The 13,683-nt window shown below is 39.0% G+C and overlaps 1 protein-coding gene across 7 annotated transcripts in view; it reads left to right on the forward strand.

The window, feature by feature from the left end:
* Positions 1–13,683, forward strand: part of LOC129780409 (scavenger receptor class B member 1) — a 288,806-nt gene that overhangs the window by 202,223 nt on the left and 72,900 nt on the right. For 6 of the 7 annotated variants that reach the window (XM_055788666.1, XM_055788665.1, XM_055788668.1 and 3 more), the window contains one exon: positions 13,416–13,579. In XM_055788666.1, coding sequence (XP_055644641.1) covers positions 13,416–13,579 — 164 coding nt within the window. The remainder of the gene's footprint in view (positions 1–13,415; positions 13,580–13,683) is intronic. The other variant, XM_055788667.1, reaches the window with a different exon arrangement.

The following is a 13,683-nucleotide window of genomic DNA, read 5'->3' on the forward strand; positions in this document are numbered from 1 at the left end:
CGCTTACTACCACTATTGAAGCAGCACGAGGGCCCGACCATCTTCTGGCCGGATCTCGCTTCGTGCCACTATTCAAAGGACGTGTTGGAGTGGTACGAAGCCAACGGGGTCACCTTCGTGCCAAAGGAAATGAACCCGCCCAACGCGCCGGAGCTTCGCCCAATAGAGAAATATTGGGCGATTATGAAGCAGGCCCTCCGGAAGAACCCAAAAGTTGTCAAACCGGAGGCGGACTTCAAGAGAAAATGGATTTCTGTTCAAAAAAAAACTACAACCTGACGTTGTACAGAACCTTATGGACGGGGTAAAGAGGAAGGTGCGAGCATACGGGCTTGGGCTCGAAGTATGAATAAAAAGAAAATGCCAAAAGTTGTTTAATAGTTTTTATTTTACTGTCTAAAATTTTCAAAAGAATCGGTCTACTGGGCGAATTTCTACAGCGTTTTTTCCGTGATGCAATTTGATGTGACACACCCTTTACTACCGATTCCCTTGCAACGTTAGGCAAATCGAAAAGGGCCTGCACCTGTCTACGCTTGAACATCTTGCTATCATTAAACCGCTTCATCACCGCATCCCACGCTATCTGATAGTTCGCCTTGGTGATAGCAAGTGAATCTATCAACGACCTAGGTTCATCTATTAAACACCCCTTTAAATAGTGGAATTTTTCTACCTCTGGTAAGTCTGTTTTGCAATGAATCAATGACAAATACAGATCCCTAAAGCTCAACCACTCATCAATGTTGCCATCAAAGGCCTGCAACTTGATTTGTGGGAGTCTAACGTCCTCATGAGTTGGTTGTTGGTTGGTATTTGAAAGGTTCAACTTCTCCTCCGGCTCCTTGACCTTCTCAAGAAGCAAAGATTTCGCCCTGTAATAACGATCGCCAAATTCCGATCGTTTTCTGGAGTAGATTTCGTTATCGTCATCGAAATCGTCTTGCATCTCGATCTCCATGGTTGCGTCGTTGATCTGATCCCATAATTCGTCCATTTTCTCTAGACGAACTGTAGCTGCAGTCGCTGGAGTGTCTTCACCCATCGAGTCGACAAAACGGTAAATATCGTCGAACATTCCCAGGAGAGCCTTCAACCTCGTTTGAAGCGCCTTAAGTGAAGTATTCCGCGTGATTGGTGCCATGATTCCCAAAGTTGTTTCGTAGGACAGGAAATACAAATTATGTAGTACTCAAAAACACCAGCCACGGCTGGGCATATACTGTGAACTGACCTACGAAATAATAGCTGGTACTAGTATCCAAAAGCAGTGTGCCGGCTGAACATCGGAATCACATCTGCTGCTCCTCAATAATAAAATGTGTAGATTCCAAATTTGAGTGCCCCTCGGTTACACATTCCACAAAATATTCAATCGAATGCCAAACCAATACCAGTGTGCAAGATGGAAAGCGTGGATGTAATAAACAATAACAAACTCCAGTTTCGGCTGGACATATACGGTTCATAAACTGACCTTAACAAAATAAGGGATCCGATGTGCGGCGATTTCTACGGTAAGCGGTGATCGTGTGCGATGCGATTATTTGGTGTTAGGTTGTGATTTCGTCCTTTGGTGCCAGTGATGACGAAATAGTGCGATTGGGATTGGTAAACAAACAGTCCTAATATCTGATGTTTCCGTATTTTGACCTTGATTTCCAGCGAATAAATCATCCGTACTGCCTTTGATATTGTGCGTGCGTGGATCCCGTATTGTTTATGTTTCTCCGGTTGGTTCGGTAGTGTTGATGTAAATAAACAAAACGGTGTAGATAACAAAATTTAGCCCAGCAGCGGCTGGACATATACTGTGTATTATTTTACCTGGAGAACCAGGAATTGTACCCAGTGTTTTGATGAGGTCACGTATCGGTTGTGACCAAGTATGCTCGATGGATCTGATATGCCTTTGTTTTCGTTGATGACGCGGTATTGTTCGATGACGTCAAATGTTATGTTGTTCCTTTAATGCGTTTGTTTACACATCATGCCCTTTGATTGTAATTGATGACATCAGTGATAAAAACTAGTGCACACACCGAGCCGTCTTTGTTGCGTAGATTTGGTTTCCTTGGCGGTTGTGTAATTAGTGTGATTGAAGAATCGTCCTTGGTAGTGTGCGTTGATTCCGTTGTTTCTCGTGTTGTGAAATGTAAATAAACAAACGCGCGGTGTAGATAACAATAATTATCCCAGCATCGGCTGGACATAAACTATCTGTTTATTTACCTGGACAACCAGGATTTTGAACCTGGTGTGGACCAAGGAAAGTGAAGTGGAAGGTAAAACGTAATGTCAGAATTGCCGTTCGGACGTATCCCGTAAGTTTGAACTTATTTACATAGATGGTATCCAAACAACACTAAACATTGACTACAGTTTCGCCGGCACGGTTGATTGTCGTTATGAACCAGCACAAAAAACAAAGCTGCAAATTATGCGCCATTGGCGGTACCACGATCAAAGCACTCCCTGAATCCATTAGCCGAGCCAGCTGGAGGAAGCATATACATAAAGGTTACTAGGTTACTATTTTCAACGACAACTGCTTATTTGTTATACTGCTTCAAATACCTTCGACGAAATCAAATGTAACCATACCAACGTAAGTAATAACATAAACAAACCCAAACTTTTCGTCTTGCCATTCCTCATACGTCTTTTCTAAATAGTGTAAATTACGAGCCACCTGTTAACTCCACCATCTTGGTGTGGACCAAGGCGCCTAGAAGTAGATCCTAAGGTGGGCTAATGTGCAAAAACCACTCTGCAGCCATCTTGGAAATCTACTGTGTTTTGTTTGTAAACAAAACACAATACGCTTGTGCAAAAGCTCGCTCGTGATCAGTCTGTCTCTTTCACGCTTCAAGCAAATAATTCCCCTTCTGCTTTCTTCCGTACTGTTTTCATATACCGCTCCTCTAACCAACTTAGTGACGAAACGGCCTCACCTAGTACTATAGACCCGTCTTGGTGTGGACATTGTAGTGATGTAGACTTTCGTCCAGTCGGAATTTTCTGTAGTGCGAGCCAGTATGATGTGGATATTTTTGAATCCGGTTATTTATTGTGTGGAATTTAGCTGAATTGCTTGTGAATTGCCGGAACCTCGATTGTTTCGTGGGATAAACAATGGCGAATCTCCCATTCGCTGTTGCAATTCGCTCGATTTGATTTGGATCAGAACACCTTCGTGTGTCCGGTTCGAAGGACCAATGTTTGGTAGCTGGTTCGATGCCAATACGCAGGACCCTATCCTGCATTTCTTCGACCTGGAACTGTCGGGGTTTTCCTTCCTGGGTTTATTATTTTTGGGGGGTGAGTACCCGCCAAATAACAGCACCAACTTTATGATTGCACTACAGTCCGTTTATTTACAATTCATTCACAACTCGTATATTTATTTACAATTAAATTACATAATGTATTAACAGGACATTATTATTTCGACCGATCCAATGGCCGTTTTTCTTCCAACTCTCTTTCTATAAACCTCCTATTTTGTCTTCCTTTGTGTTCTTCTTGCGAACCCTTGTTTTGTTCACCTTCTTCCTATCTATTTTCCTTCTATTTGGATTATTTGTTTCTTTCTATATTGGCGATCTGCATCTGTTGGATTGAGCCCATGCAGCAAATTATGAATGTGGGGGGTTGACAGACGTAAAATTTTCCCTTTTTCGATCAGTAACCAACAGAATGTAATTTTTTGCCATCGCTGCCTTTTAACGCTCATTCGTTCGTCTCGTTGGACTCGCCCCTTTGGCTGAGTCTGCCGATTTGTCTCTATCCTGTGAGCGTGTACCGCTAAAGTACAAAACGCGCGGATCCGCTGAAAAATATATCATTCTCTTTCAAACCGTAAATCAGTGTGGTTGTATGGCATCGTTTCACATCACATCGCATCAACGGATTGGTTCCGGAGCACCAGTATACCTAATAGCGGTTATAGAATTTCGGCCGGCGGAGTGCTCGAGTTGGCTTGCAATGCTGCTCACGACAATAAGAAAACCCGCCTACAGAACAGAGCACATTTGGTTCGGTGGCAACAACTAGTTTCAGCGAGTGGCAAACGCAATCGCAAAACGGCAGCAGGTAGAAAAAGGAAAAAGTTTGTTTATACAGACTGCTTTGGTGGCAAAACCAGCCACCGTAAAACACGGCGCTTTTCAGGGCCATTAAACCTTTTAAAGAAGAGTTATTAAAAGTTATTCACAATACCAATGCATTCTAAAGTGACATAATATGATATATGATATGAACTGATTTATTTTGTTTATGCTTGTTTTTGAACTTATTGGTGGTTGGGGTCTTTTAAGTTGATCATTCAGTTTTCACAAACCCATGCATAGTTCCCGAATTGAAAGTGGCTTAAAATTACAACACATTGTATGCAGGATGGCATTCACGATGTTCTCGGTAACTGCTTTCTTTGGTTGATAACTGATGTTGAAAATTGACTGAGGTTACATCTGCATTGTATAGAAACATAACTAAGGAGCAACATGATGAGCTATGTATTTCCTGCTGCTCTGTTCTTATTTTAAACTACAAATCGTACAATTCATTCGTTTCCGAATCCACAGTTTAAGGTACGGTAATGTGCTCAATAGTGAAATATATGATAGTGAATGAGCTGAGGACCACTATGCATTCCCTATCATAGCCATCAGTTTGATTGTACGATATGTGCATACGCCAAAAGATTCCCGGCGTTGAACATTGAATAAGTACAAAGCCTTCAGAAAAATATCAAGAAGCAACTATAAGATAGTGAGAAAAAATTGAGAATGTTTGTAAAAAAAACGCAAAAACACAACATCAACAACATGTTCATAAAGAGTAAACAGTAAACTAATCCATTCTTCAGTTAGATAGGTAGGTATTCACGTAGGAGAAGAAAATAAAACAATATATTTAAAATATATATTTAGCAAAAGCTGTCCCCTTTGTATAGTCCTACGTCACTCCGGTTATGTCCCCGACATTACCCACTCGTCTTTTTAATACAGGGTGGGCCATTTAAAGTGGAAGGATTTGTTTTTGCAATAGCAAAGTAAAGAAGTGGAATTTTAAATTTTTTTTTGAAATTCATTTATTTTGATCCAAGGAGATTTGTTCTAACTACTTTTTGATTATGATATCTCGTAAATGACCGCCTCTGGCCTTGACCGCAAAATGTGCCCTTTTTTCGGCATTTTCCATCACTTTGCCCAATGTTTCGGCCGATATGGCAGCAATTTCTTGTCGGACATTGTCTTTCAGCGCAGCCAGGGTCCTTGGTTTACCAGTATATACCTTGGATTTTAAATATCCCCATAAAAAAAGTCAGGAGGCGTCAAATCAGGTAATCTCGGTGGCCAGTCATAATCGCCGTTTTTCGATATTAATCTTCCGGGGAACATTTCGCGCAATAATTTGGTCGTGGCAGCCGCTGTATGGCATGTAGCGCCGTCCTGTTGGAACCAGTAATTGTCTAATTCATTTTCACGAACAAATGGCAATAAAAAATCGGTTATCATTGTCCGATAACGCTCCCCATTCACGGTTACCGTTGCTCCATTTTCGTTTTCAAAGAAGTACGGGTCGATGACTTTATCGGCATAAATGCCACACCACACAGTAACTTTTTGGTCGTAAAGAGGTTGCGTTTCGATGAATTGAGGGTTTTCAGTAGCATAAAACCGACAATTTTGTTTATTCACTCCTCCATTCAAGTTGAAATGCGCCTCATCAGACATTATGATTTTTTGCCAAAAGCCACGTTCATTTTTGGCCATTTCGATGGTCCATTTCGCAAAATCAAGTCGACGTGGTAAGTCAGATAGGTTAAGTTGTTGAGCCATTTGAATTTTATACGGAAACATTTTCAAATCAACACGAATTATGCGTCGGAGAGTGGTTCGAGCGATGCCTAACTCTTGCGAACGATGGCGACCTGATGTCGATGGAGTCTCTGCAACACTGGCTCGAACGGCATCAATATTCTCGTCGAAACGCCTTGGTCGTTGTCTGGACAGATGACTGGCATTACCAACACTACCAGACGATATAAATTTGGCATATAATCGACGTATAGTGTTGTCTCCAGGCGATGTTTTAACTTTATTTTTATTTTTCCACGCACGTTTAGTTAACACAATTGAGAAGTTATTTTGAATGTACAGCTGAACAATTTCAGCGCGTTGTTTAGGTGTGTATTGTGCAATGGTTAAAATTGTACTGAAATGACGCTTCCAACGCGGTATGACATTTGTTAATCTGACATCTCTGTCAAAAGTTATGGGGTTGCCAGATGCTTCCACTTTAAATGGCCCACCCTGTATTTAGAACCATTTTTATGCGGTCCCTATTAATTCATATATTTTTTATTGTGTAGCTAAAACCATTTTTCATGATACTCGTGCCGTTTTGTACGATATTTTTATATGTGTTTTGTCCACAAAAACAGAAAATTATACATTAATTTCTTATCGTTATCTTATACTTATGACAGACATACAGCTGTACTAGCGTTGTACTTCGAAAATTGTATGTCTGTCACCATGTACAGCGCTAGAACCATGCAAGCAACTCGGTACAATCGCTGTACCTGTACCGACCTATTTTACCGCTGTACATGGCTACAGTTGTACTGTGCGCAGCGCCATAGACGGTTAGTGGTGGATAGCATGAACAAACTGAATAAAAACAATTGGTAAACCTTCTTTTCCTTGACTTTCTCTTGAGGTCATAACTCAAATTGTAAACTTGTTTGTTGTGTTTGATAGTTCAGACGCTAAATAAAAACCCTTTTCATTGAAATATTTGGTGGAAAATGGTCAAACTTCTGATTGTCAGTTTGACATGCGGTACAATGTACAATCAAAGTATGTGTGTCATGCTATCGTGGTACCTGTACAACGCTGTACACGTACAGCGCTAGTACAGTTGTATGTCTGTCCATGGTATTACTGCTTTCAAATGAAGAATAAAAAAGATAATAGGTTCAATATAAATAAAATATTCCTATATCAGATTATATTTTATTTTAGTTTCCAAGCGTATGTATGACTGCATTTGTACGTTTAGAATGCTTTGCATTTCTATATAACAACATTACTTAACACTACATTAGACCCGTATTTTTTTTATTAGGGTGTCGTTTCCATTTTAGGGTGGTCAGAAAATTTTTTTTCCACCAAATGACTTTTTTGAAAAATTTATAATATTTGTACAACTACACCGATTTCGACGATCGACATATCAAATTGAAGCCAATGACCTAATTTTCTTCAATGAAGAAAATTGAATGAACATCGTATTACATTTGCGAAGGAATAGAATTTTATTTTCGAAATTATTGATTGGATCTATTTTTTTAATGTTTTTAGTGACTTCGGGCCCAAGGGTACGTACAAAAAAGTACAAAAGGAAGGTATTCTTTTTTGTTTTAAATTTATGGTTTGCTTATTCTAATTAACCGATGTTTCAAAAAATTAAATTACCCCATTCTCTTCAAAAATTCATTACTTTTGAACTACTGAACCGATTCAGATGATCGACATATCAAACGAGTTGTTATTTCTTGAAAAAATATTACACTAAAAAAAATGGAATTCCAATGCTACTATTTTCTGTCCATTAAGCCATTGCAACCAAAATATTTAAACTTTCATAAATCATAATTCAAAAACGAAAAAAAAACAAATATCTGATTCTTGGATATATTATGTTAGAAAACCTCAGATTTCAAGAAAAATAATATATATAGGGAATGGTTACCCCAATCCTAAGACAAGACCAGACAATAGGGGGTCGATTTCGGACCAGTTTTCGGACCAGCTGCTGGTTGGTCAATTCTAAAGGGTTGCCAATAATATTTGAAAATGCACTTCGACATAATTTACTCATGGTATGTACTCCCACATGAGAACTCATCTTCCACGCATGTGAGTGAAGATGAGTTGACTAGTGTAACTCAAGAGCAATTGAAAAAAATCAAATAGACTGTGTTCGAGCATCCTCCTTACTCCCCAGACCTCGCCCCTTGCGACTATCGCTTATTCCCGGTGATGAAACAGGCGTTCGGCGGTCGAAGATTCGATAACACTGAAGAAATTCGTGACGCAGTTACATCGTACTTCAAAAAGCTGAACGCTACGCACTTCGCTCTCGGAATAGAAAAACTCGTGCCACGCTATGAAAAATGCCTCGAACGTTACGATTATGTAGATAAATAGAAAATAAAACGTAGATTACGAAAATCACCTTGTTTTTTATCCTGCCTTTATTTTTCCGCGATTTCTGAGGCACTGAAACTTTTTTTTTTGAACGATCCTCGTATATTATAGTGGTGAGCTTTGGTAGAAGTAATAGGAAATTTATAGTTAATGGAATTTGTAAAGATCAATCAATGGAGAGTTCTGCGATTGAACCCACGAACTTTCGCTCGGTAAGAAAATGTATGAAATGTTCGGAACAGTGCCACAAATTATCAAAATTTATTCACGAATGAAGGAATTTGCTTTTTCCCAGTGTCGCATGAATTCTCCTCTGTTGAAACTCAACACCATATCTGTCATAATGAGTATAACACAAAAGTCAAGACGCGTGAACTTTGTCTGGTATATTGAAAGAAACAGCATGAACGAATATCGAAAAGCCTGCATTCAGGCACTTTCATTATTGTCAATAGTTTCAGGTGATAATCACGAACATTGAGTTAATATTCATCGCTTGCAGTGAATTTTTATTGAAAAACTGTTTGATTTCGATATTTATAAAGAAAGAAAGATCCAGTAAAACGGAAAAGGCAACATTAATTTCGTTGAGCGTTGACCTTTGTGCGGTGTTGAGCGACGTTCAGCGTTGAACGGCGTTGAGCGTTCCGTTTCCGTTTCTTTTTTCTTTTTGACGTAGGACTACGTCTTTCATTTCTATACCGGGGTGTAAAATCAAAGTTTCGAAAACGAAAGCGTTACGCCGGAGACCGAGATTTTGAGCGTTAATAGCTCCTAAACAACTGAACGAAATGGTATGATAAACACTTCATTCGAAAGATAAAATGTCTACGCCTTCTATACTTGTTACTTTCTGACCCAAAAACTTGTTTCAATAGTCTTAAAATTGCTTTGAAAACAGGTTATTGAAATCACCAATCGGTATATAAGTGAGCGCTTCTCGGAAATCCACTCAGTTCAAATTGAACAGCGATTGGAGCATGTTGTCGCTGTTGTGGTGAAACTCTTCGTTTATCATGAAAGCGCGAATGAACGGTGTCACCAAGAGCCTGTTTGTGCACCTTAGGCCAGAAGGGAATCCATCAGGAGGAGAGTGATACCACAAACGGTTCCCCGGGAAGATCTCGAAGCAGCTGCTACACACACACACACACACACATACACGCGCGGAATTCTTTCCGTTTGGATGCCATTCAGCATCGAGAAAGATCCGGAAAATAATCTACCAGTTCCTCTGGGAATTTAAAAATACATTCATGTTAAAGAGTGTATTTGAATGTTTTCTATCCATGTAACACTGTGACCGAATATGTTTCAATCAAGTGCTATTAACAGATGGTTATCGAGTTAGCATTAACCACTGGCGGGCTTCCAGTATCGAGGAAAATGTGGAAATATCTAATCGTTACTGAAAATAATCTGCCAGTTCCTCTGGAAATTTAAAAATACATTCATGTGAAAGAGTTTATTTTAATGTTTTCTATCCATGTAACACTGTGACCAAATACATTTGGTTTTGTGCTTTTTCAAGCAATCGCAATTAAAAGGATAGCTTCTGAAGATTATTCTTCCCTGTCAGTAGGATATTTCCGTATCCAATATTGTATGCGCCCACAATCGATTATTGCTCAGTCGCCGAATGTTCCGAGCTCAGAGAGTTCATTCCCCTCTAGTTTGCCTTCCAAATTGCCATCGTAAACCACGCCTTCTCTCGATTCAATCACGCACAAAAAGCATACTTAAGCGATATTCTGGTGGTGAGACGCATTCATTTTTCGTGAGGACATCGACAAGACAACATCGTTGCTGAGGGTGCTGGTCGACGAAGGATCGAGATCTGTCCTGAAACGCAAGCAGTTTTTTCGAAACTGTGAGGGAGCACAGAGAAGTCTATCCTTCAGGAGAAGAGAAGGTAACCATCGAAGCAGCCGCTACACACACACATACACACACGGAATTCTTTCCGTTTGGATGCCATTCAGCATCGAGAAAGATCCGGAAAATAATCTGCCAGTTCCTCTGGGAATTTAAAAATACATTCATATGAAAGAGTTTATTTGAATGTTTTCTATCCATGTAACACTGTGACCAAATATTTTTCAATCAAGTGTTATTAACAGATGGTTATCGAGTTAGCATAAACCACTGGTGGGCTTCCAGTATCGTATCGGAAAATGTGGAAATATCTAATCGTTACTGAAAATAATCTGCCAGTTTCTCTGGGAATTTAAAATTACATTCATGTGAAAGAGTTTATTTTAATGTTTTCTATCTATGTAACACTGTGACCAAATACATTTGGTTTTGTGATTTTTCAATCAATCGCAATTAACAGGATAGCTTCTGAAGATTATTCTTCCCCATCAGTAGGATATTTCCGTATCCAATATTGGATGCATAGAACCTTGTGCCTCCAACGTAACGCTCTCGTTTTCGAAGTCCCCCAAATATTCATTCTTTCAGAATGAATTCAGATTCAACTTCAAACAAATGATCTCTAAATCAACGATAGTTCTACGTCACCTTTGCGGTTATACCATAGATATAACCCATCCTGTTTTTATACTGTATTATAGTAACTTTCAACAATTTTTGTCACTTCCATTTTTGGAAAAATGTCGGGAGTGGATATTGAACTCGCGACTTTTCGCGTGAGAGGCCGTTGTCATTTCCGCTTTCTATGCTCTTCTACTACCGCCATTTCGCTCGAACACGATCTTAGGTTCTAACACTTTCTTTGTCTAACTCCACTTCACTAACTCAATTTTTGGTCTCCCAGGGCCGTTTCTAATGAACATCATCTTCTTTTCCAAAATAGCATCGGAATATCGGAATACGATATTCATCATTTTGTATGATGAATGGCCACACGATTCCACTCTCAATTGGTTGACGTTGAATTTTATGCTTTGATTTTCATTAACACTCAATGATCTTCAATTTCGACGTAACGAATATCATGACCAGAATGAAGATGTAAATGAAAAATTAACTTAACTAATTAACATTGAATGTCGTGAACGTGAATATTTTCGGCACTGGGTCGAAAGAATTCATATCAAAAAAATTATTTTGGACGGGATGACGTTCGTCAAACTTTTTGAATTTAGAAGTGAATTCCATATCCAGGGGCGTGTTATGAGATATAGAAGTTTTTAATATCATTGATTCTCCAAAAACTTTATCAAACATCATATTTCAATCAGACATCTGGATTTTGAGTTGCGATTCTTTGGATCAATCTTTTGTCTTCGAGAAAATCGATTTTTCTAGTTTTCGATTTGTTTGATCTTAGATTTTTTTGTATATTTGTTTTTCAGTATACATCGAAGACCACCTCACAATTTTTTTAATAATAATTTCAACATTTGGATCGCTTCTTCTACGATTTATTTCCGTACAAATGCTGACAGTGACAGAACCAGTGGTAGCTATTGAGGGGTGTATTGTAACCAGTGGCTCATAGGATCACTGAACCAGACATTGACATCAATTCCAGCCGAAAGGTTGTTTTTTAAAACTGGCGCTAAAATCGAGAATCGGCTTCGACTACATGACAGACGTGAAGCCGGGTTCAGACGGTTCGAGTAAACATACGAGTCGGGTTAGTCAGTTACTGCAGTGTAGCTACTCACACCATGTGAACACATCATGTTAGTTAGTGTCATGTGTGATCCGGCGTGCGATATACTTCAAAGTTGTTTGAATTTAATTGCACTCGCATCCCTCAAAACTTCAAAAACAGAATTCAGCGTTCGAATCAGGGTTGTCAAATGTAAAGAAATGTCTCTATTTTTAAGATAGGAAAATTGTGCCTGATAATGATTCTATATGTGAGATTCTCAAGACAACTATCTCAAAAAGAAAACGTGCCCCGTCAGCAAATATAACAAAATAACATCGATTTCGTTTGGAAAATATGAGGGTTTTATTTGTTTTTCCAATAATTTTCAAGTCTATAAATACCTTCGCATATTTTCAAATATCTTAAAAATAGAGACATTTCCTTACATTTGGCATCCCTGATTCGAGCGCTAAATTCTATTTTTGACGTTTTGAGGGATGCGAGTGCGAGTAAATTCAAAAAACTTTGAAGTAGCTCGCACGCCGCATCACACATGACACTAACAGGCATGATGTGTTTACACGGTGTCGGTAGCTACACTGCAGTAACTGACTAGCCCGACTCGTATGTTTACTCGCACCGTCTGAACCCGGCTTAGTGCACTTTGGCTTTTATGGGATCGTTGTCAGATGAATTCTGGGTAGATACCAGTTGTTGAATTTCTAATAATCTTCTTCTTCTTATATGGCACTAATGTTCCTAGAGGAACTCCGCCGTCTCAATGTAATATTACTTGCGTCATTTTCATTAGTACTTAGTTGAGATTTCTATGCCAAATAACACGCCTTGAATGCATTCTGAGTGGCAAGCTCTAGAATACGCGTGACCACAGTGCAAGTCAGAGGAAATTTCTTTGAAGAAAAATTTCCCCGACCAGAACGGGAATCGAACCCGAACCCCCGGCATGCTAGGTTTGACGCTAACCACTCGGCCACGGGAGCACAACAATTTCTAATAATGCTTTTTCAATTATATGATTCCCTGATGGCACAAGATGAAGGATTGGAAAATGTTTTTTATTTGACTTTAAATTTTTTTCTTCATGCTAAGGAACAAATTAAAAAGCCTGGTGTTTGATTAGATAAATGTGAAATTAAAGAAAAGACCACATTTCTATAGAATAAGCAGGTAAATTGAGAAACAAGTTTTCGATTTTTCGAAGATCGATTCAGCAAAGATTGATTTAATTAGTGGATCCCGATCCCTTCACCGTTTTACTCATTTGTCTTTAAGGGAATACTGAACCACTGTGCCAGTATTCTGCTACAACACAGTAAGAGCAAAATTCTGTAAAGGGTGCCCTGGCCCCAACAGATTCCGCTAGTAAAAGAGTACTATTTTCTGTAATTGGGATTACCCACACAAACTTACAGAGTTTGGGGTTAAATTTTGACTCCAACGCTGTCCATTTTCGGGCTTGCGACCAGTAATAGAGTTTCTCAATGATGGATGAGGAAGAGGAAAGAATCTGATACGAAGTTCGACCAACTTATGCAATGCATTTCCAGATAATTCTTCAATATAAGCAGAAATAGTCATAGTTTTTTTTATATTATATTTCATTTCAGAAGCTGATTTTTGAAAAGGGAGGTGAAATATTCGAGTTATGGAAAACACCGCCAGTAGACTTATACGTCAAAATATACTTGTTCAATGTAACGAATGCAAGGGAATATCTCAGAGGGGATGCAGACAAAATGACATTTGAGGAAGTTGGACCGTATGTGTACAGGTAAAATAGTTGAATTGAATTATTTTTAGTGCTAAGTTTCATATGTTAATTAGGCGAACTTCATTCTACCCAAAATTGTTTTTCTTTATTTAAATAATTTCGAA

Source organism: Toxorhynchites rutilus, chromosome 3, assembly GCF_029784135.1.
Source record: "Toxorhynchites rutilus septentrionalis strain SRP chromosome 3, ASM2978413v1, whole genome shotgun sequence".
Taxonomy (NCBI): domain Eukaryota; kingdom Metazoa; phylum Arthropoda; class Insecta; order Diptera; family Culicidae; genus Toxorhynchites; species Toxorhynchites rutilus.